This window comes from Pongo abelii, chromosome 18, assembly GCF_028885655.2.
Source record: "Pongo abelii isolate AG06213 chromosome 18, NHGRI_mPonAbe1-v2.0_pri, whole genome shotgun sequence".
Taxonomy (NCBI): Eukaryota; Metazoa; Chordata; class Mammalia; order Primates; family Hominidae; genus Pongo; species Pongo abelii.
The window spans coordinates 83787946-83809376 of NC_072003.2; the positions used below are offsets into that span (position 1 = coordinate 83787946).

A 21431-nucleotide genomic window follows, 5' to 3' on the forward strand; every position below is an offset into this window, starting at 1 on the left:
CAGCGTTGTCCCGGTAACAGGGAAAGGATATGGCTCTTAGTTGCCACGTCCCCCTGGTCTCCTTCTGTGTGGAATACTCCTGTGGATTTTCCTTGGCTTTTGTATTCTCGACCTTTTTAGAGATTCCGGGCTCAGATTCCAGGCTTGGGGACATCATAGGATGTCCCTTGATTTGAGTTTGTCTAATGTTTCCTTGGGATTTGGCTCAGGTTACGTACTTCTGGAGAAAGCCTTGTGGCACGATACTGTGTCCTCCTTAGTACATCGTATTGGGAGGCCCATCCAGCTGTTTGTCTCGTTACTGGTGGGTGTAACTTTTGCCCCTTGGTTAAGACAGCGTCTGCCAGGTTTCCCTTAATTAAAGCTATTATTTTCTCCCTTGTAATGATTAAGTATTTTACAGAGAGACACGTTGAGACTGTGTCAGTATCTGATTCTCGTTTTATTTTCACTCATTAAGTTCGGCATGCATGGACAATGCTTGGCTGAATGGATTACTATCACAATGTTTGCTGAATGGTGATTTTCTAATTCCACCTACATTAGTCCCTTCTCACACTGCTATAAAGAAATACCTGAAGCCGGGCATGGTGGCTCATGCCTGTAATCCCAGCACTTTGGAAGGCCAAGGTGGGTGGATCACTTGAGGTCAGAAGTTCGAGAGCAGCCTGGCCAACATGGTGAAACCTGGTCTCTACTAAAAATACAAAATTAGATGGGCTTGGTGATGCATGCCTGTAATCCCAGCTACCTGGGAGGCTGAGGCAGGAGTATAGTTTGAACCCAGGAGGCGGAGGTTGCAGTGAGCTAAGATTGTAGCACTGCACTCCAGCCTAGGTGACAGAGTAAAACTCTGTCTCAAAAAACACACACATAAAAAGAAGAAATACCTAAGACTGTGTGATTTATAGGGAAAAGAGGTTTGATGGGCTCACGGTTCTGCAGGCTGTACAGGAAGCACAGTGGCTTCTTCTGGGAAGACCTCAGGAAGTTTCCAATCATGGTGGAAGGTAAAGGAGGAGTGAAGTGTCTTACATGGTGGGAACAGGAGCAAGAGAGAGAGCAGCGGAAGGTGTTCCATGCTTTTAAATGACCAGATCTCATGAGAACTCACAATCGTGAGGACAGTACTAAGGGGATAGTGCTAAACCATTCATGAGATATATGCCCCCATGATGCAGTCACCTCCCCCCAGGCCCACCTCCAACATTAGAGAATACAATTGGACATGAGATTTGGGGGTGAACACAGATCCAAACCATATCACCATCATCATCATTCTCCCTCATTTATGGTCTTCTATAAGGAAGAGCTTTCTCTTCTCCCTGTTAACTTGGTCATTTATTCACTGATATCAGTAGGAATGCAAGGACTCTGTATTAGTCCACTGTCATGCTGCTATGAAGAAATATCTGAGACTGAGTATAAAGAAAAGAAGTTTCATTGACTCACAGTCCCACATGTCTGGAGAGGCCTCAGGAAACTTACAGTCATGGCGGAAGGCACCTCTTCACAGAGCGGCAGGAGAGAGAATGAATGCTGAGCAAAGGGGGAAGCCCCATATGAAACCCTCAGATCTTGTGAGAACTCACTCACTATCATGAGCATGGGGGAACCACTCCCACCATCTAATCACCTCCCATGAGGTCCCTTCCCCAACATGCGGGGATTACACTTCACATTACAATTCAAAATGAGATTTGGGTGGGGTCACAGAGCCAGGCCATATCAGAGTCCTGGTTGATTAAATATGTTATGATTTGTTACTATCAATATTTATTTTGATGCTTGATTGCCTTAATTTGGCCAATGGGAACCCCTTCAAGGTGGCTGCCGTGTCCTCTTGACATTTTTTACATTATCCTTTGAGCACTTCCCTTTCTGGCATAATGAGAAACTTCAGCTTCATTTTGTACTTTCTGTACCTTGGCCCTGGAAAAAGCCATTTCTCCCAGGATCCTTGGCTCTTTTTACCAGAAGAATTATATTTAGAAAGCAAGATCTGGTAGTATGTGTTCATTGTTACTGGGTGCCATGGCTCCTGGGCCCTCTCAGTGGAGGGGGTGTAAGTGTGCATATGCTGCAAGATCTATATTTAGTTTTATATCTGTCTCTCTCTATATCTCCATCTCTTCCAGTCCAACAAATACCACAGGGGTTGTGCCAGCTCTTTGTATATTTTTAACTCTTTTCACCAACAGTAAGAACACCGGCTACCATTACCATTAGTATATTTCCTTACTGCACAATTTCCCTGTATGTAACCCATCTCCTCACCTTGCCAACAACTGCATTGGCCACCACTCTGCCTAGCCGTCTCCTCTTGGCCCGAATGCACTGGCCACCCTTAAGCAAGGTTCATGCTCCAAGTATCTCACTTTGTCCTGTTGCTAGCTCCTTGCTCACTGGTGTCACACTCCCACTGCGTATGCACACACAGACGCACACAGATACTACCTAGAAAGGACTTCAGGGGCTGGAAAACATCTCTGAAGCCCCTCTTGACCTGAGGCTGAAATTTCAGAAGCCCTTCCTCACATCAATGCTAGGAGCGAGGTATCATCATTCCCATTTTAAAGAGGAGGAAACTGCAACTCAGAAAAGTCAAGGGGCTTGCTGAGGGTCACACAGTGTAGGTGGGGGCAGCCAGACTAGGCCGAGTCTGGGCCTGGTGATGCCTCCTCTACTCTGTTGGCTGCATTTAGGATTTTTTTGTTTGTTTTTTGTCCCTAACATTAAAAAATATTCAGGCAGGCCCTTCTGAGTTCTCTTGCAGTGTTCTTCCCCATTTTCACACATGGTCTTCAGCTTGATTGTCACCACTCATCTGTGGGCAGTGGGGTTGGGGGTGCAGATCTGAGGGAAAAACTGTTTGGCAGTGATGACTATCACTGAACAAGCATGCCACGCTCTGAGAACCCGAGACTGAGCTAACCCCAGACTAAGTTCCACTTCTGAGCACATCTGGGCACTCGTATGTCCTGGAAGGCGTGCATGTGAATGGCCGCAGTAGTGTCCTATATAAAAGCCCAAACTGGGCCGGGCGCAGTGGCTCATGCCTGTAATCCCAGCACTTTGGGAGGCCGAGGCAAGCGGATCAGCTAAACTCAGGAATTCAAGACCAGCCTGGACAACATGCTGAAACCCCGTCTCTACTAAAAATACAAAAATTAGCCAGGCATGATGGCAGGTGCTTGTAATCCCAGTCACTCAGGAGGCTGAGGCAGGAGGATCACTTGAACCAGGGAGATAGAGGTTGCAGTGAGCCAAGATTGCGCCATTGCACTCCAGCCTGGGCGACAGAGTGAGACTCCGTCTCAAAAAAAAAAAAAAGATCAAACTGGACACAAAATGCCAGCCACGTGCACGTACTTAAATAAACTGTGGTGTAGCCATGAAGCAGCATACTTAGAATACTATAGAGCAACAAAAGAGAATGAGTGGCAGTTATTCATGGAAAGGCACCAGTGAAGCTCACGGTCTTCTCCCTTCTCCAAGGTTGCAGCCCCTCAAGAATAGGACCTTGCTGGGTTGGCCCTTGAGTGCATCTCCCAAGACAGCCCGTCTCAGGCAGCTCTGGGTACATTTTAGAATATTAGAATCACCTGGGGGACTGGGTGTGGTGGCTGATGCCTGTAATCCCAGCACTTTGGGAAGCTGAGGTGGGAGGACTGCTTGAGCCCAGCAGTCCAAGGCCAGCCAGCCTGGGTGACATAGTGAGATCTCATCCCTATTTTTTTTTTTTTTTTTTTAAATAGAAGCACCTCGGGGCTTGTGGAGCGCTGATGGCCTCACTCCTCTGCTGGTCTCGGGCGAGCCCACAGCAGATGTGTTTTTATAAGAACCAGCGGCAACTTTTGGCCGGGTGGGCGCGGTGGCTCACACCTGTCATCCCAGCACTTTGGGAGGCCGAGGTGTGCGGATCACCTGAGGTCAGGAGACCAGCCTGGCCAATGCGGTGAAATCCTGTCTCTACTAAAAATACAAAAATTTGCTGGGCCTGGTGGCAGGCGCCTGTAACTCCAGCTACTCAGGAGACTGAGGCAGGAGAATGGCTTGAACCCAGGAGGCAGAGGTTGCAGTGAGCTGAGATCATGCCACTGCACTGCAGCCTGGGTGAAAGAGCGAGACGCTGTCTCAAAAAAAAAGAAAGAAAGAAAAACTAGTATCAACTTTTGAACACATCAGTCAGAGTCCTCTATAGAACTTGCTGGAACACAGACTGTCTGCCCACCCCTAGGGCTTCTGAGGTAGTAGGCCCAGTGTAGGGCCTGAGTTTCTGCATTTCTAACAATATCCAGGTGATGCTGGCCTGAGGCCCATACTCTGAGAATCCTGGACTAAGATAAAACTAGAGAATACCCAGATCTGTGCCTTGGGAGAGAAGGACAGAGGAGCCTTGGCAAGAAGGAAGCATCTGCTTGAGTGTGGCTTATTTGGGTGTGTGTCTCCAATGTCACCTTTGTCAGGAAGCCCACTCGATTGTTTTGTTCTCGTGTGATTGTGACTCTTGCATTGATTCTCTCCAAAGACATCGATCCCAATAATTACATGCCCTATATTGTGAAATTCTTTTTTGTTTTGTTTTGTTTCTGTTTTTGTTTTTGTTTTTTGAGATGGAGTCTCGCTCTGTTGCCAGGCTAGAGTGCAGTGGTGCAATCTTGGCTCACTGCTACCTCCGCCTCCTGGGTTCAAGCGATTCTCCTGCCTCAGCCTCCTGAGTAGCTGGGGCTACAGGTGGGCGCCACCAGGCTCGGCTAATTTTTGTATTTTTAGTAGAGATGGGGTTTCACCATGTTAGCCAGGATGGTCTCGATCTCTTTACCTCGTGATCCGCCTAAAGTGCTGGGATCACAGGCATGAGCCACCGCGCCCGGCCTATATTGTGAAATTCTTGAAGGATTGGGGCTGGAGGATTCACTAGGCCCAGGGCTTTCTCTGCCTCTTTTTCTCTGAAACCCCCAGGGGCCAAGTGCTTTCCACAACCTAAGACATTTGCGATTCCCACATGAGCCATTTTCTTTTTCTTCTCACACCTTCACGCCTGTTCTTCCCTCAGCCCAGAAGCCCCCCTCATTCCAGTACCTCTCTCAACCGCTTTCTCACAATTCCTGGGTACCTTTCTAGATCCCCTGCAATCTGCACTGGGGCCCACCCATCTCCTTCGTGGTTAGCTGCACCCCAGCAGGGCACCACCACGCGAGTTTTGAGCATCTCTCGGCTTGTTCATGCCTCTGGTGTTGTCAGATTTACACAGGACACACAGTCGTGGTTGAATTTCAAAAAATAATTTTAGTGCACGCATGTCCCACGCGGTACTCGTGTGTGTGTGTATACTGGAAAATCATCTGGTGTTTATCTAGAATGCAAAGGTAACTGGCATCTGTATTTTTGTTTCTTAAATGTGGCAGCCCTCTTCGGGCCCCTTGGTGTCCTCTAAGGACAAGGACTCCTGCTGTCGCCACCTCTGGTCACCGCTGTCACCCTAAGGCCCTCAGTGCTCCTTGGTGCTAGGCACTGTGCTGGAAACTTCACTCTCACTGTTTCCTTTTTTTTTTTTTTTTTTTTTTTTTGAGACGGAGTTTAGCTCTGTCACCCAGGCTGGAGTACAGTGGCGCTATCTCAGCTCACTTCAACCTCTGCCTCCTGGGTTCAAGCAGTTCTCCTGCCTCAGCCTCCCGAGTAGCTGGGACTACAGGCATGTGCTATCACGTTTGGCTAACTTTTTTGTATTTTTAGTAGAGACAGGGTTTCACCATGTTGGCCAGGCCAGTTTCGAACTCCTGACCTCAAATGATCCACCCACCTCGGTCTCCCAAATTGCTGGGATTACAGGCCTGAGCCACCATGCCCAGTCTCACTTTCCTTTATCCCACGGCAGCCCTGTGGACCCCGGCTGTTATACCCTTAGCCCCCCACATTCCAGGGGAGGAAACTGAGGCACGGGCTAGGCTTTGGTCAAATATGTTGAAGAAATGCATGTCTGCATAAGCCCTCTAACAGGGAACATCATTAGGGTCTAACGCAGTCCAAGTTCGCATGGACGGAATCCCAGGGCTGGACGGGAGGGCGTCACAGCGGGGCTGGGCTGAGGGAGGCTGTTCGTCCGGAGGTGCCGCTGGCTCCCTGGCTCTGGAGTGAGCTCACAGCTCCAACTCACCTTTCAGCAAGGGCCATATGTGCACTTCGTGGTCCCCTCGGGAGCCTCTGGTAGGTTAAACATCAGTCCTGAGCTACGCTTGTTTGGTGCAGCTTCTTTCAGAAGCGTTTTTCTTCTAGGCCGTTTCCTTGGGGCTAGGGAGGCTCCGCTCACCATCGCCCGTGTGGGTCTGTCTGCAGCAGGCAAATGACATCTTGGGGGTTCCAAAGGAGGCACCGACACAGAAGATGGATGTGAAGTAGGCAGGACCATGATGTCCACAGAGAGTGGAAGCAGATGAGTCGTTCCGGGGGCTGGAAAGGGCGTGGGGAGCGCCTGCTTCCTGGGCACAGGATTTCCTCTGGCGGGCGGTAAAAGTGTTTGGGGATGAGTTCCACGTGGTGCTTGCACAACATTGCAAAGGTACTAGATGCACTGAACTTTATGCTCTGAAACAGTTAATTTTTTGTTATGTGGATTTCATCCTATAAAAAGCTTTAAAAAAAGGAAACACAAAAGAAAAGGGGGCCGGGCGCAGTGGCTCATGCCTGTAATCCCAGTACTTTGGGAGGCCGAGGTGGGCAGATCACCTGAGGTCAGGAGTTTGAGACCAGCCCGGCCAACATGTTCCAAACCCCGTCTCTACTAAAAATACAAAAGTTAGCCGGGCGTGGTGGTGGGCACCTGTAATCCCAGCTACTCCGGTGGCTGAGGCAGGAGAATGGCTTGAGCCCGGGGGGCGGAGGTTGCAGTGAGCCGAGATCACACTGCTGCACTCCAGCCTGGGTGACAGAGTGAGACTCAGTCTCAAAAAAAAAAAAAAAAAAAAAAGAAGAAGGGAAGGTTTGGTTCTGCCCAAATCACGTGCGTGGAGCGGGAGAATTAGGGACACTCTCCGACCTTTACCAGGATGTGCCACTCTCATTACAAAAGGAACACTTGGGATTCACAGTGGACTGTTGTCTACAAAGTTACAAGAAGCTACAGCCTCGGACCCTTCGGCCCCACAGCCCCGGGGCAGCTACTGCCATCTCTCCCATCTTCTGTGGACGCACACACGTGCTGTTATGGTCAAGGCGTGTCCTCCCAAAAACATGTTGAAGCCCTAACCCCTGGTACCTGTGAATGCAACCTTATTTGGAAATAGGGTCTTTATCCATGCAGTCAGATTAAAATGAGGTCACACTGGAGTTGTGTGGGCCCTAACCCAATGACTGGGGTCTTTATAAGAAGAGCAGACAGAGACGCTTGGGAATACAGCCAAGTGCTGGCGGAGGCAGAGACTGCTGTGATACGTGCACATGCCAAGAACGCGGAAGATTGTCAGCCACCGCCAGAAACTGGGAGAGGAAGGAAAGATCTTGCCTGCAGAGTTCAATGGGAACGTGGCCCTGCCAGCATCTTGATTTCAGAGTTTTAGCTTCCAGAACTGAGAGAATAAATTTCGGTTGTTTTAAGCCACCCAGTTTGTGTTGGTTGTTTGTTACAGCCCTGAAGACCAAGCAGCCATGGGAAACTCACACACGAAGTTGAATTGAAACTGTTTCCAATTTCTTTTATGTGACTTTCCTCCCCTCCCCTCCCTTCATCTTTCCTTCCTTCCTCTTTTTTTTTTTAAACAAAACTAGGATTATATTATGACGATTGTTCTGCAAAAGGTTTTTTTTTTTTAATTTGATGACATATCAGTGATGTCTTCTTAGGTCAAATCATATAACACCTCTTTTCTCTTTAATTTTATACCATTTAATTTTGTATTTTGTATTGGAGAATTCCAATCATATGCAGAAATAGACAGAATAATGGAATGAGCCCACATGACTCTATTACCCAGTGCCAATGAAGGGAGCCAATCTTGACTCCTCGCTACCCCAGATTGTTTTGACACAAATCTCAGGCTTCCTAACATTTCATCTATAAATATTTCTGCATATATATGGCTAAAGATAAGAACTCTTTAAAATATCACAATTACCATTAGCATATCATAAAATATTAACAATTAGAGAAAATCAAATATTGGCCAATATTGAGGTTCCCTTGGTGGGCTCCTAAACACGGCTTCACGCTGGTTTATTCAAATCAGGACTCAAGTGAAGTCCCAGCCTGCGCTTGGCTGGGGTCTCTGATGGTTCTCTGCGTCTGCACGTTTCATCCTTGTGTTTTTCGTTTTGTTTTGTTTTGAGATGGAATTTTGCTCTTGTTGCCCAGGCTGGAGTACAGTGGTGTGATCTCGGCTCACTGCAACCTCTGCCTCCTGAGTTCAAGCGATTCTCCTACCTCAGCCTCCTGAGTAGCTGGGATTACAGGTGCCCGCCACCAAGCCCGGCTAATTCTTATATTTTTAGTAGAGACGGGCTTTCGCCATGTTGACAAGGCTGGTCTCGAACTGCTGACTTCAGGTGATCTGCCTGCCTTGGCCTCCCAAATGTTGGGATTACGGGCGTGAGCCACTGCGCCCGGACCATTCTTGTGTTTTTGTTGTAGTTTACATGCTGGGGAGGCCGGGCAGTGTGTCCCACAGTTCCCACAGTCTAGTGATCATGTCCCCATGGTGTCATTCAATGTGTCTATTATCTCCAGTATTTCCTGTAAACTGGTGGGTGGGCCTAGACGGGAGGCTTGGTGCAACTCAGGGGATGTTTTTGGCTGCCTGACAGCGTAGGTGCATCATGGTTGATCAACCTTCCTCACAATTTACCCTGAGTTTGTTTCCAGTTTTTGAGTGCCTCAGCTTCAAGGTGGGCCATTCTGGGTCATGGCAATGTCCTGATCAGCAGCGGGCATGGGCCCACTTGGAGAGAAGTGAGTGTATGTTTGGGGTTGGCTACAGGGATGGGGGCCATACCTGAGTCTGCAGTTTCTGGAAACAGAGTGGGCAATCTTGTTTTCAACAGAGGATACATTAAGTGCCATTTAGATTACGGAGCTGTGTGATTGGAATCAACCTGGGGCAGATTAGGCCCCCGGACCCCTATTCATTCTGAAGGAGATGAGGGGGGTGCCCGGGTGAGCATCCCAGGTAGGAGTCCCCCAAATGCAGGGCGAGGAGTGGCAGAATCTACGAGCTCAGTCACCAACCCAGGGGCTCTGTTTCCTGAGAGTCACGAGACTGGAGTGAGGCAGAGCAAGCCCTCACTCACAATGTATTGGGTCCAGGGCTATGTCCCGGTGGCCTTGAAACACCGGAATGACCTGGAGATCTGGCTGAAGTGGGTTGAGAAGTGGATGGGAAATGAAAAGATAGAGACAGCAAGTGTAGACACTCCTTCAAAAGCTCGATGTTAGCAAATGAAGAAGGAGCATGTGTATTTCCAATGTAAGGCTAAGAAAAGAGGTTATGTTTAGAGTGGAAACCCATGGGGAGATGTTTATGGGAGGAGCCAGCGAACAGGGGAGGAGGCTAGAGGATGGGAGGCCAGTGGATGGGAGGCTATGGGTGTGGGCAGAGTGAGGGTGGAGGGGGCTGTGACTGACACAGGTGGGACCCAGGAGAGAGTCAGGAGGACAGTTTCTAGGTGGTGGAGGGAGTTCCTGCCTGTAGCTTGTAAATGGCTTTAAAAAAACAAAAAGGCTGGGCGTGGTGGCTCATGCCTGTAATCCTAACACCGTAAGGGGCCAAGGCAGGTGGATCACTTGAGTCCAGGGGTTCAAGACCAGCCTGGGCAACATGGCAAAACCTTGTCTCAATTAAAAATACAAAAAAAAAAAAAAAAAAAAAAAGGCCTGGTGTGATGACACACACCTGTAGTCCTAGCTTCTCAGGAGGCTGAGGTGGGAGAATCAAATTGCTTGAGCCTGGGAGGCGGAGGTTGCAGTGAGCCAAGATCACGCCACTGCACTCCAGCCTGAGCAACAGAGCAAGACTCTGCCTCAAAAACAAAAAACAAAATTCTTATTTTATTGAGGTGAAATTCACATAACAAAATGAACCATCTCACAGTAAACATTGTAATGGGATCTAGTACACTCACACTGTCATGTTACCACCACTTCTATTCAGTCCTGAAACATATGAAAGAAACCCTGTACCCATTAGCAGTTTTTCCCCATTCCCCCTTCCCCAGTCCCAATCTGCTTTCTGCTCCTATGAGTGTGCCTGTCCCGGGCATTTCCTGTGAGTGGAATCATATACCGTGTGGCCTTTTGTGTCTGGCTTCTTCCGCTTAGCAGGATGTCTTCCAGGTTCATCTGTGTTGTAGCAAGTGTGTTTCCCAGGGCTGTGGTCACCGCGTACCAAAAACGTGGTGGCTTAAATTTAAATGTATTGTCTCACAGTTCTAGAAGCTAGAAGTCAAAACTCAAGGAGTCAGGAGGGCTGTGCTCTCTCTGGAGGCTCCAGGAGAGAATCTGTTCCACGCTTCTCTTCAAGCTTCTGGCATGGCCAGCAATCCTCAGCATTCGTTGACCGATGGACACGTCACTCCAGCCTCTGCCTCCATCATCACAGGGTTTTCTCCTGTGTCTCCGCATGGACTTCCCTGTGTGCATGTTTATCTCTGCAAAATTCTCCTTTTTGCAAGAACTTCGCTCATATTTGACCTCATCTGACCTTGATCACTTCTGTAAAGACCCCCTCTAGATAAAGTCACATTCTTGTGTACCAGGTGTTAGGCTTTCAAAGAACGGTTTTGCAGAGGCCACAGTTTAACAACATCCGCGTGCATCAATATTGCATTCCTGTTCGAGGCTGAGCTGATGCTCCACTGTCTGGATGGACAACACTTTGCTTCTCCATAATCCGAGGATGGACATTGGGCAGTGTCTGACTTTTGGGTCTCGTGAACTGTGCTGCTGTGAGCAGAGTCCCTGTATCCAGTACCCTTGGTTACAGAGCTGGGAGTGTGTAGGTGGCTTTTACTCACAGAGGGAAGTCAGAGGCTGGGTCCTCTCTTCTTTGTGCTCTGGACTCTGCTTCCCCAGTCACAAAACACAGGGGAGTGAGGGAGGTCTCTGCAGCCAACCCCGTCTCCCCTCCAGTGTCACTCCAGCATGGTACCCTGTCACCCCATGACCTCCTCAATCCACCTAGCTCATTCTCCAGGGACATGTGGGTGGACAGCCCTGGGCCTTCAAATGTCCAGAGCACCTGAGAAAGGTTGGGGGCACATGCTAGTCCTGCCCTCAAAGGCAAGGGAATGGGTGACTTTGATCCTTTTTTTTTTTGAGACAGAGTCTCACTCTGTTGCCCAGGCTGGAGTGCAGTGGCACAATCTTGGCTCATTGCAACCTCCGCCTTCCAGGTTCAAGCAATTCTCCCTGACTCAGCCTCCCAAGTAGCTGAGATTACAGATGCCTGCCACCATGCCTGGCTAATTTTTGTATTTTTACGAAATACCATGTTGGCCAGGCTGGTCTAGAACTCCTGACCTTAGATGATCTGCCTGCCTTGGCTTCCCAAAGTGCTGGGATTACAGGTGTGAGCCACAGTGTCTGGTGCTTTTCTTCTGGATTTTTATTGTGGTAAAATATACATAACATAAAATTCACCATTTTAACCATTTTTAAGGGTATGGCTTGCTGGCATTAAGTATATTCCCATTGTTTTGCAACCATCACTAACATTTGCCTCCAAAACTCTTTCATCTTTCCCAAAGACACTCTGTAGTGATTGAACACTAACTCCCCAGCCCGGTAACCTCTGCTCTCCTTTCTTTCTCTGTGAGTTTGACTATTTTAGAGACCCCCTGTAACTGGAATCCTATAGGATTTGTCCTTTCGGGTCTGGCTTATTTCACCAGGCATAACGTCTTCAAGGTTCATCCATGTTGTAGCATGTGTGGGTTCTGGGCAGTCACATTGAAGGTAATTGGGCTCTTATCCTGAGAGCACTGGAATCTCTGCAAGTGTTTTGAAGCATGGGGTGTGTGTGTGTGTGTGTGTGTGTATGTGTGTGTGTGTGTGTGTGATGGGATTTATGTGTTTTGAGCCAGGTGCAGTGGCTCACGCCTGTAATCTCAGCACTTTCGGAGGCTGAGGTGGGCGGATCACCTGAGGTCAGAAGTTTGAGACCAGCCTGGCCAACATGGTGAAACCCCGTCTCTACTAAAAATACAAAAACAAATTAGCGAGGTATGGCGGTGCGTGCCTGTAGTCCCAGCTACTAGGGAGGCTGAGGCAGGAGACTCGCTTGAACCCCAGAGGAGGAGGTTGTAGTGAGCCGAGATCGTACCACTGCACTCCAGCATGGGTGACAGAGCAAGACTCCATCTCAAAAAGAAAAAAAAAAGGAAAAGTGAATTCGATGTAGTGAGTCAGAAATGGCAAGGCTGAGGGCAGCTGAGGGAGTGTGGGGGATGGGGGGAATGCCCAGCCCCCAGCCTGCCTCTACCTGTGGTGTGAGCAAGAATCAAGCACTTTATTTGGTACAATGGAAGCAGATCTTGAGAATGGGGGGAAAAGTCTCGTGCAATCCACATTTTTCTTTGAAGTAACTCTACAAAGAATGCAATGTTGACTTAAGGAGGGCTCCCAATGGATGGCTAAGCCTGCTTAAAGATCTGCGTAATCGCTGCTGTGCTCCTGGGCACTGGGCATGACTGAGAAGCAGCCCCAGGAAACTGAGGTGGCTAGCACAGCTTTTCTAAGCAAACAGGCATTTGGGAGGAGATGGTTTGGGGTTGGGGAGGGCCACTGGCAAGAAGGAAAAGTGGGATTTGCAATCTCTGTTACAGCTAAAGGAGGAAGTTACTCAATACCTCTCCTGCTTCCTCTTTCCCAGTTTCCAATAACCTGGTGGAAAAGGAAAAGATGATTATCACATCCTGGGTATCAGGATGCTAGGAATGGTTTTGCAAAAATACCTCACACTTTCCTGTTTCTGAGGTCTCCTTTGTGTTAGCAAAGCCTCCTGAAGCCTCCAGGTGTTTCACGTGGCTTCCTTCCAGGCCCGTGGGTCTCAACACAGAGTGCTGGGACTTCCAGAACTTGGTTGTGTTTCCCCTTCCCTTTTCTTGGGTTATTTAAAATGTCCCATAGAACCAGGCTGTGATACCACCTATCATCAGTAGGAGGCACTCTCTGCAATATGGTGCATACTTGATGGAGAATCCTGGAAGTTGGAGGTTCAGGATTCTAAATATGTATATTGTTGCCCTACTCTGTCCACTTACAAGTTTCAATTCTGTAAAATAAGTTTGCTCAGCCTGGGCAACATAGGGAGACCCTGTCTCTACAAAATACTAAAAAATTAGCCAGGCACAATAGCATGCACCTGTGGTCCTACTATTCAGGAGGCTAAAGCAGGAGGATCACCTGAGCCTGGGAGGTTGAAGCTGCAGTGAGCTATGATTGCATCACTGCACTGCAGCCTGGGTGACAAAAAAAAAAACAACAACTTGCTTAAAAATAGATGCATCAGTATTAGCCAACAACTAACAACTGGAACCCAGATATTCATCAACAGGAGAACAAATACATTGTGATCTACTCATACGGTGGAATACTAAGCTGCTGTGAAAATTAGCGTACTGTTGCTACACGCAATATCTTGTATAAATCTCACTAACAATGTTGAGTGAAAGAAATCAGACAAGAAAGCATGTCTGAGTGTATACTGCATGGCACCAGTTCCATAAAGTTCAAACCCTGGCCAACCTAATCTATGAGGATTGAAACCACGACAGCAGTTACCCCTCAGGTAGGTAGGTTGGCCGAGGGAGCATCAGGGGACCAGTCATATCTGTTTCTTAATTTGGGGGCTGGTTATAAGGGTTAGTTTGTGAGCTGTACACGTATGCACACTTTTTGTGTGTGTGTTATGCTTTAAAAAAAACACATGCATCTGGGCTCAGTGGCTCCAACTATAATCCCAGCACTTTTGGGAGGCCGAGGAAAGCGGATCACCTGAGGTCAGGAATTTGAGACCAACCTAGCCAACATGGTGAAACCTCATCTCTACTAAAAATACCAAAAAAAATTAGCCGTGTGTGGTGATGCTTACCTGTAATCCCAGGTACTTGGGAGGCTGAGACAGGAGAATCTCTTGAACCCAGGAAGTGGAGGTTGTGGTGAGCTGAGATCATGCCACTGCACTCCAGCCTGCGTGACAGACTGAGACTCCATCTCAAAAAAATAAAATAATAAAAATAATAAATAAATTTAAAAATGCATCAGTACAAAAGTTCAATCTGCTCAACAGCAACCCTGCTCTTTTCACAGATTGATGAACAGAGTGAGCTGAAAGCCATCGAGGAAGAGAAGAAGGTGACAGCCCTGCCCCCCAAGGAAGCATGCAAATGTCAGAAAGAGGATTTGGCCAAAGCGTTTTGTGTAAGAATTGAATTTGCATCTGGTGCTAATTGTGATAAGGTTTTATGTTTAAAAGAAAGCAACACAAAGCCCTGAACAGTGCTTTGAAATTCTGTGTTAAAATCAATTTTATCATCAAGGTTGGAAAATATTGTTGATGTTGAACGGTTCAGATTCCACAGGTAGAATATCAGTACTTGTCAGTAGAGAACGGTTCAGATTCCACAGGTAGAATATCAGTACTTGTCAGTAGAGCTCATCTTCACCAGGCCCTTACTGGAAGACGGCGTCCTTTCAGACACTCTGTGTACGCTGCTTCTCTTCAGCCTCACATTTCTTGGCAAAAACATAAAGGGATGGAAGATGAAGTTGAGACACAGAAAGTAGCACAGTCCAGTGTTAGAGGTAGCACAGCCCAGCGTGGAGTCCAGCTGTTTCACATCAAAGCCCAAACTGTTCGTCATCCAGTCTTCCCACCGTCGTCTTTTATAATCCGTGGAGTTGCCAGGTACTAAAACTAAATTCTCCCAAGTTTCTCAAGTGAGTATGAATTAATTCCTGGCCAGTGCAAGACAAGAAACATTTGCATTACACATAAGTGTGTGTGTGTGCACACGTGTGTGCACGTGCACACTCATAACCACTACACTTTGGGAGAGCAAATAAAAAGCCCCCAGGAAAAGGGCACATGCTAACAATTTCAGGAAGTTGGAAGCCAGTGTCTTTTCTTGAGAATAACTCAAGTCTGTTTAAATTCAAGTCCTGTGTATTAGTATTTGGAGAGGGGGAGGAAGTATTTCTTCTCTGCCTGAACATTATCCCTACCTAGAAAATGAGCTAGATTTTCTTTCACTATTCAAAAGAATCTACAAATCAATTCTGTTCTCCCTGTTTCCTCTACCAGCAAGTACAGTTTTCTTGTTATTGGCTTTTTAAAAACAAGGACACTTTTGTTGTGACAAGAGCAACAAAGTTTCCTTCCATTATGACTGACTCATAAATTAGCTGTATTTAATGAATTTGTTTACAGAAAGAGCTTGAATGGTGTTGAGCACAATATAATTGTTTTAGCTACTGTTTCTTTTTTATTTTTAATTTGTGGGTACATAGTAGGTGTATATTTATGGGTTCCAGAGATACTTTGATACAGGCATACACTGTGTAATAGTCACATCAGGGCAAACGGGGTCTCCATTACCTCAAGCATTTATCCTTTGTGTTACAAGTCATCCACTTACACTCTTTTAGTTATTTTAAAATGTACAATTAAATTATTTTTGACAACAGTCACCCTGTCGTGCCAGCAAATACTAGGTCTTATTTATTCTTTCTATCTATATTTTTTGCACCCATAGTCCTCTCCACTTGCTCCCAACTACCCTTACCAGGCCCCGGTAACCATCCTACTATCTCCATGAGTTCAGTTATTTTAATTTTTAGCTCCCACAAATCAGTGAGAACCTGCAAAGTTTGCCTTTCTGCGTCTGGAGGTCACTATGTTATTTGACTTAATATAATGACCTTCCAGTTCCATCCACGTTGTTGCAAATGACAGGATCTCATTCTTTTTTATGGGTGCATAGTACTCCATTGTGTATATGTACCACATTTTCTTTATTCATTTGTCTGTTGATGGGCACTTAGGCTCCTTCCAAACCTTGGCTATTGTGAATACTCCTTCGATAAACATGGGAGTGCAGATAGCTCTTCAATATTCTGATTTCATTTCTTTTGGTTATGTATCTAGGAGTGGGATTGAGGATCATATAATAGTTGTATTTTTTAGTTTTTTTTTTTTTTTTGAGATGGAGTCTTGCTCTGTCGCCCAAGCTGGAGTGCAGTGGCACGATCTCTGCTCACTGCAAGCTCCGCCTCCCGGGTTCATGCCATTCTCCTGCCTCAGCCTCTTGAGTAGCTGGGACTACAGGCACCCGCCACCATGCCTGGCTAATTTTTTTGTGTATTTTTAGTAGAGATGGGGTTTCACTGTGTTAGCCAGAATGGTCTCGATCTCCTGACCTCATGATCTGCCCGCCTTGGCCTCCCAAAGTGCTGGGATTACAGGCATGAGCCACCGCGCCCAGCGTATTTTTAGTTTTTTGAGGAACCCTCCAAACTGTTCACCAGAGTCATACTAATTAATGTTCCTACCGACAGTGTACAAGGGTTCCCTTTTCTTCATATCCAGGATTTGTTATTATCTGACTTTTGGATAAAAGCCATTTTAACTGTGATGAGATGATACTTCATTGTAGTTTTGATTTGCATTTCTCTGATCAGTGATGGTGAGCACCTTTTCATGTACCTGTTTGCCATTCATATGTCTTCTTTTGAGAAATGTCTATCCAGATCTTTGGCCCATTTTAAAAGCAGATTATTAGGTTTTCTCCTATAGAGTTGTTTGAACTCCTTATACATTCTGGTTATTAATCCCGTGTCAGATGGGTAGTTTGCAAATATCTTCTTCCATTCTGTGGGTTGTCTCTTCACTTTGTTGATGATTTCCTTTGCTGTGCAGAAGCTTTTTAACTTGATGTGATTCCATTTATCCATTTTTGCTTTGGTTGCCTGTGCTTGTAGTATATTACTCAAGAAATGTTTGCCCAGTTCGATGTCCTGGAGAGTTTCCCCGATGTTCTCTTGATAGTTTCATAGTCTGCGATCTTAGATTGAAGTCTTTAATCTTTTTTTTTTTTTTTTTTTTTTTTTTTTTTTGAGATGGATTCTCACTCTGTTGCCCAGGCTGGAGTGTGGTGGTGCAATCTCAGCTCGATGCAACCTCCCCCTCCTAGGTTCAAGCAATTCTCCTGCCTCAGCCTCCTGTAGTAGCTGGGATTACAGGTATGCACAACCACATCCAGCTAATTTTTGTATCTTCAGTAGAGCTGGGGTTTTGCCATGTTGACCAGGCTGATCTCGAACTCCTGACCTCAGGTGATCTGCCCACCTTGTCTTTAATCCATTTTTATTGGATTTTTATTGATAATGAGAGATAGGGGTGAAATTTCACTCTTCTGTGTATAGAGATTTTGTTTTCCTGGTACCATTTATTAAAGAGATTGCCCTTTCCCCAGTGGGTGTTCTTGACATCTTTGTCAAAAACGAGTTCACTGTAGATGTATGGATTTATATCTGGGTTCTCTATTCTGTTTCACTGATCTCTGTATCTGTTTTTATCACAGTACCATGCCATTTTGGTTACTAAAGCTCTGTAGTATAATTTAAAGTCAGGTAATATGATTCCTCCAGTGTTGTTCTTTTTCCTTAAGATAGCTTTGGCTATTCTGGGTCTTTTGTGGTTTCATATAAATTTTTAAATTGTTTTTTCTATTTCTGTTAAGAATGTCATTGTTATTTTAATAGGGATTCCATTAAATCTATAGATTGCTTTGGGTAGTATGGACATTTTAACAATATTGATTTTTCCAGCCCAGGAACATGGAATATCTTTCCATTTTTCTGTGTCTTCTTCAGTTTCTTGCATCAATGTTTTATAGTTTTCATTGTAGAGATCTTTTACTACTTTAAGTTAATTCCTAGATATTTAATTTGTAGCTGTCGTAAATGGGATTACTTAATTGATTTATTTTTCAGATTGCTTTCTCTTAGCATATAGCAATGCTACTGATCTTTATAATTTGAGTTTGTATCCTCTAACTTTACTGATTTTGTTTATGAGTTCTAATAGCTTTAGGTGGAGTCTTTAGGTTTTTTCAGATATAAGATCATATCATCTGCAAACAAGAATAATTTGACTTCTTCCTTTCCAATTTGGATGCCCTTTATTTTTTACTGTTGTCTGATTGCTCTAGCTAGAACTTACAGTATTCTGTTGAATAATAGTGGTAAAAGTGGGTATCTTACGGGAAAAGCTTTCAGTTTTTCCTCATTCAGTATGACACTAGCCCTGGGTCTGTCATATATGGCTTTTATTACATTGAGATATGTTCCTTCTATACCTAGTTTTTTCAGGGTTTTTATCATGAAGAGGTGTTGAATTTTGTCACTTTTTTTCAGCATTAATTGAAATGATCATATGATTTTTGTCTTTCATTCTGTTGATGTGTCACATTAATTTGTGTATCGTGAACCATCCTTGCACCCTTGGGATAAATCCCATTTGGTCATGATGAATTTTCATTTTAATGTGTTACTGCATTCAATTTGCTTGTATTTTGCTGAGGATTTTTGCATCAATAGTAATCAGTGATATTGGCCAGTAGTTTTCTTTTTTAAATTTGTCTTTGTCTGGTTTTGGTATCAGAGCAATACTGGCCTCGTAGAATGAAAGTATTCCCTACTCATCTATTTTTTGGAATAATTTAAATAGGACTGGTATCGCTTCTTTGAATGTTTGGTGGAATTCAGCAGTGAAGCCACTGGGTCCTGGGCTTTTCCTAACTGGAAGACTTTTTATTATGGCTTAGATCTTATTACTTGTTATTGGTCTATTCAGCTTTTGGATTTCTTCATGGTTCAATCTTGGTAGGTTCTGTGTGTCTAGGAATTTATCCATTTCTTCTATATTTTCCAATTTATTGGCATATAGTTGCTCCTGGTAGCCACTAATGGCCCTTTGACTTTCTGTGATATAATTTGTAAAGTCTCCTTTTTCATTTCTGTTTGTACTTATTTGGTTCTTCTCTCTTTTTTTCTTAGCCTGGCTAAAGGTTTGTCAGTTTTGTTTATCTTTTCAAAAAATACTCTTGTTTCTTAAGACAGGCCTATTTAAAAAAATGTCTGATATGTGGTAAATATACAACATAAAATTTACCATCTTAACCATGTTATTTTTTCCAAGACATGGTCTCACTCTGTTGCCCAGGCTTGAGTCTAGTGCTGCAATCAAGGCCCAGTGCAGCCTCCACCTCCTGGGCTTAAGCAATCCTCCTGCCTCAGCCTCCTGAGTAGCTGAGACTACAGGAGTCTGCCACCACAATGGGCTAATTTTTTTAATTTTTTTATAGAGCCAAGATCGTGCTATATTGCCCAGACTAGCCTTGAACTCCTGGGTTCAAGCAATCTCCCCACCTCAGCCTCCTAAAGTTTTGGGATGACAGGTGTGAGTCACTGTGCCTGGCCTTAACCATTTTGAAGTGTACATTGTAGTTGCATTAAGTACATTCACACTGTTGCGCAACCATCGCCATTCTCTATCTCCAGAATTCTTTTTTTTTTTTTTTTTTTGAGATGGAGTTTCATCCTTGTTGCCCAGGCTGGAGTGCAATGGCACGATCTCAGCTCACTGCAACCTCCGCCTCCCAGCTTCAAGCGATTCTCCTGCCTCAGCCTCCTGAGTGGCTGGGATTACAGGCACATGCCACCACGTCCAGCTAATTCTTGTATTTTTAGTAGAGACGGGCTTTCGCCATGTTGACAAGGCTGGTCTCGAACTCCCAACCTCAGGTGATCTGCCTGCCTTGGCCTCCCAAAGTGCTGGGATTATAGGCCTGAGACACCAAGCCCTACCAGTTTATTATAAAGGCAAAGGATACCGATGAAGAGACACATAGGGCAGGTAATGGGGGAAGGGGTGCAGAGCTTCCGTGCCCAATGTTGCTATGAACACGGTTGTTCAAACATCTCCCTGGATGCCACTCTCCAGGAACATCCCCATGTTCAGCTACGTGAAAACTCACTGAATCCTATCTTTGGGTTTTTAGGGAAGCTTCATGACATCATTCCTTCCCCTAGATTATAGGGTGGGACCTTCTCGTGGGAGGGTCTTAAGACCCACAGTCAGCAAAGCGGGTTACATTAGCATCTCCAGTGTTCTTTTCATCTTGGAAAACTGAATCTGTCTCCATTAAACACTCCCCATTCCCTGTCCCTCCAGCCTCTGGCACCCACCATTCTACTTTCTGTCTCTATGAATTTGACTAGTCTGTGTAATTCATATGTGGAATCAACAGAATTTGTCTTTTTGTGACTGGTTTATTTTACTTCATCCTCAAGGTTCAACTTAAAGGTGTATCCATGTTGTAGCACGTGTCAGCATTTTCTTTCGTTCTGAGGCTAAATAGTATTTCATTGTGTGTGTACACCACGTTTCATGCATTCATTCATCTCTCAACAGATTGGTGGGTTGTTTCCTCATTTTTGCTTTTGTGAACAGTGCTACGATCGTGGTTGTACAAACATCTCTTGGAGCCCCACTAGCAGTTCCTTTGGGTATATACCCCAAAGTGGAACTGCTGGATCTGGTGGCTCCCTTTTTAATTTTTTGAGGAATCGCCACACAGTTTACATAACAGCTGCACCATTTTACATTCCCAAGACCTTTTTTTTTTTTTTTTTTTTTAAAGAAGAAAAGATGTGTTTCTGCATTTCTGGAAGTCTATGCTGCATTTCCATTTGTTGAAATTTAAGACCAGAGTCATCTTTTCTGCGGTAATTATAACGGTCACTGGCTTGTGCCTTTTCCTCCTCTCTCTGCCCCATCTGCACGGGGTCTTTGAACAAGTCCCAGCATCTTGGTGGACAAGCCGATGTCCCTGGCCCATCATGGAAGCCGCTGCCTTTCAGAGTGGGAGTCTGTACCTTGTTGCCTCATTCCTTGCTGTGCCCATCGGTGAGCTTGTGCCTGACCTCTCCTTCCAGGTGGACTTACACACTGGGCTGTCGGAGTTCTCGGTGACGCAGCGCCGGCTGGCCCATGGCTGGAATGAGTTTGTTGCTGACAACAGTGAACCTGTGTGGAAGAAATACCTGGATCAGGTAGGACCAGAGGTGTCATTCTTTGCATTAACAAGCATAATCCAGGGAGGGTGGGGCAGCCATTCCATCTTTCAGTGTTGATGGAAGGCATCCTTGGACAGCTCCCGCCCCTTTTGCGCTGCCCCAGCCAGCCTGAGCATCAATCATGAGCAAATCACCAACTCCCAGGCAGCCGCGATTAGGAAAAACAGTGATCACTTTCGTAGACAGTTGAGCAGGCCCCGGGCCCCACGCTATATGAGTAAGTGAATAGGTAAGCATGCACTTACTAATCCGCCTCCTAATCCCGGCTTTGCACATGAGGAAGGAGAAGTGCAGAGGTTGA

General features: G+C 45.7%; 1 protein-coding gene across 4 annotated transcripts in view; it reads left to right on the forward strand.

The window, feature by feature from the left end:
• The window catches only part of ATP2C2 (ATPase secretory pathway Ca2+ transporting 2), a 94789-nt gene that overhangs the window by 16179 nt on the left and 57179 nt on the right, over positions 1-21431 (forward strand). For all 4 annotated transcript variants that reach the window (XM_009251000.4, XM_024233532.3, XM_054534214.1 and 1 more), the window contains exons 2-3: positions 14300-14410; positions 20990-21106. In XM_009251000.4, the coding sequence (XP_009249275.3) occupies positions 14300-14410; positions 20990-21106 (228 nt within the window). The remainder of the gene's footprint in view (positions 1-14299; positions 14411-20989; positions 21107-21431) is intronic.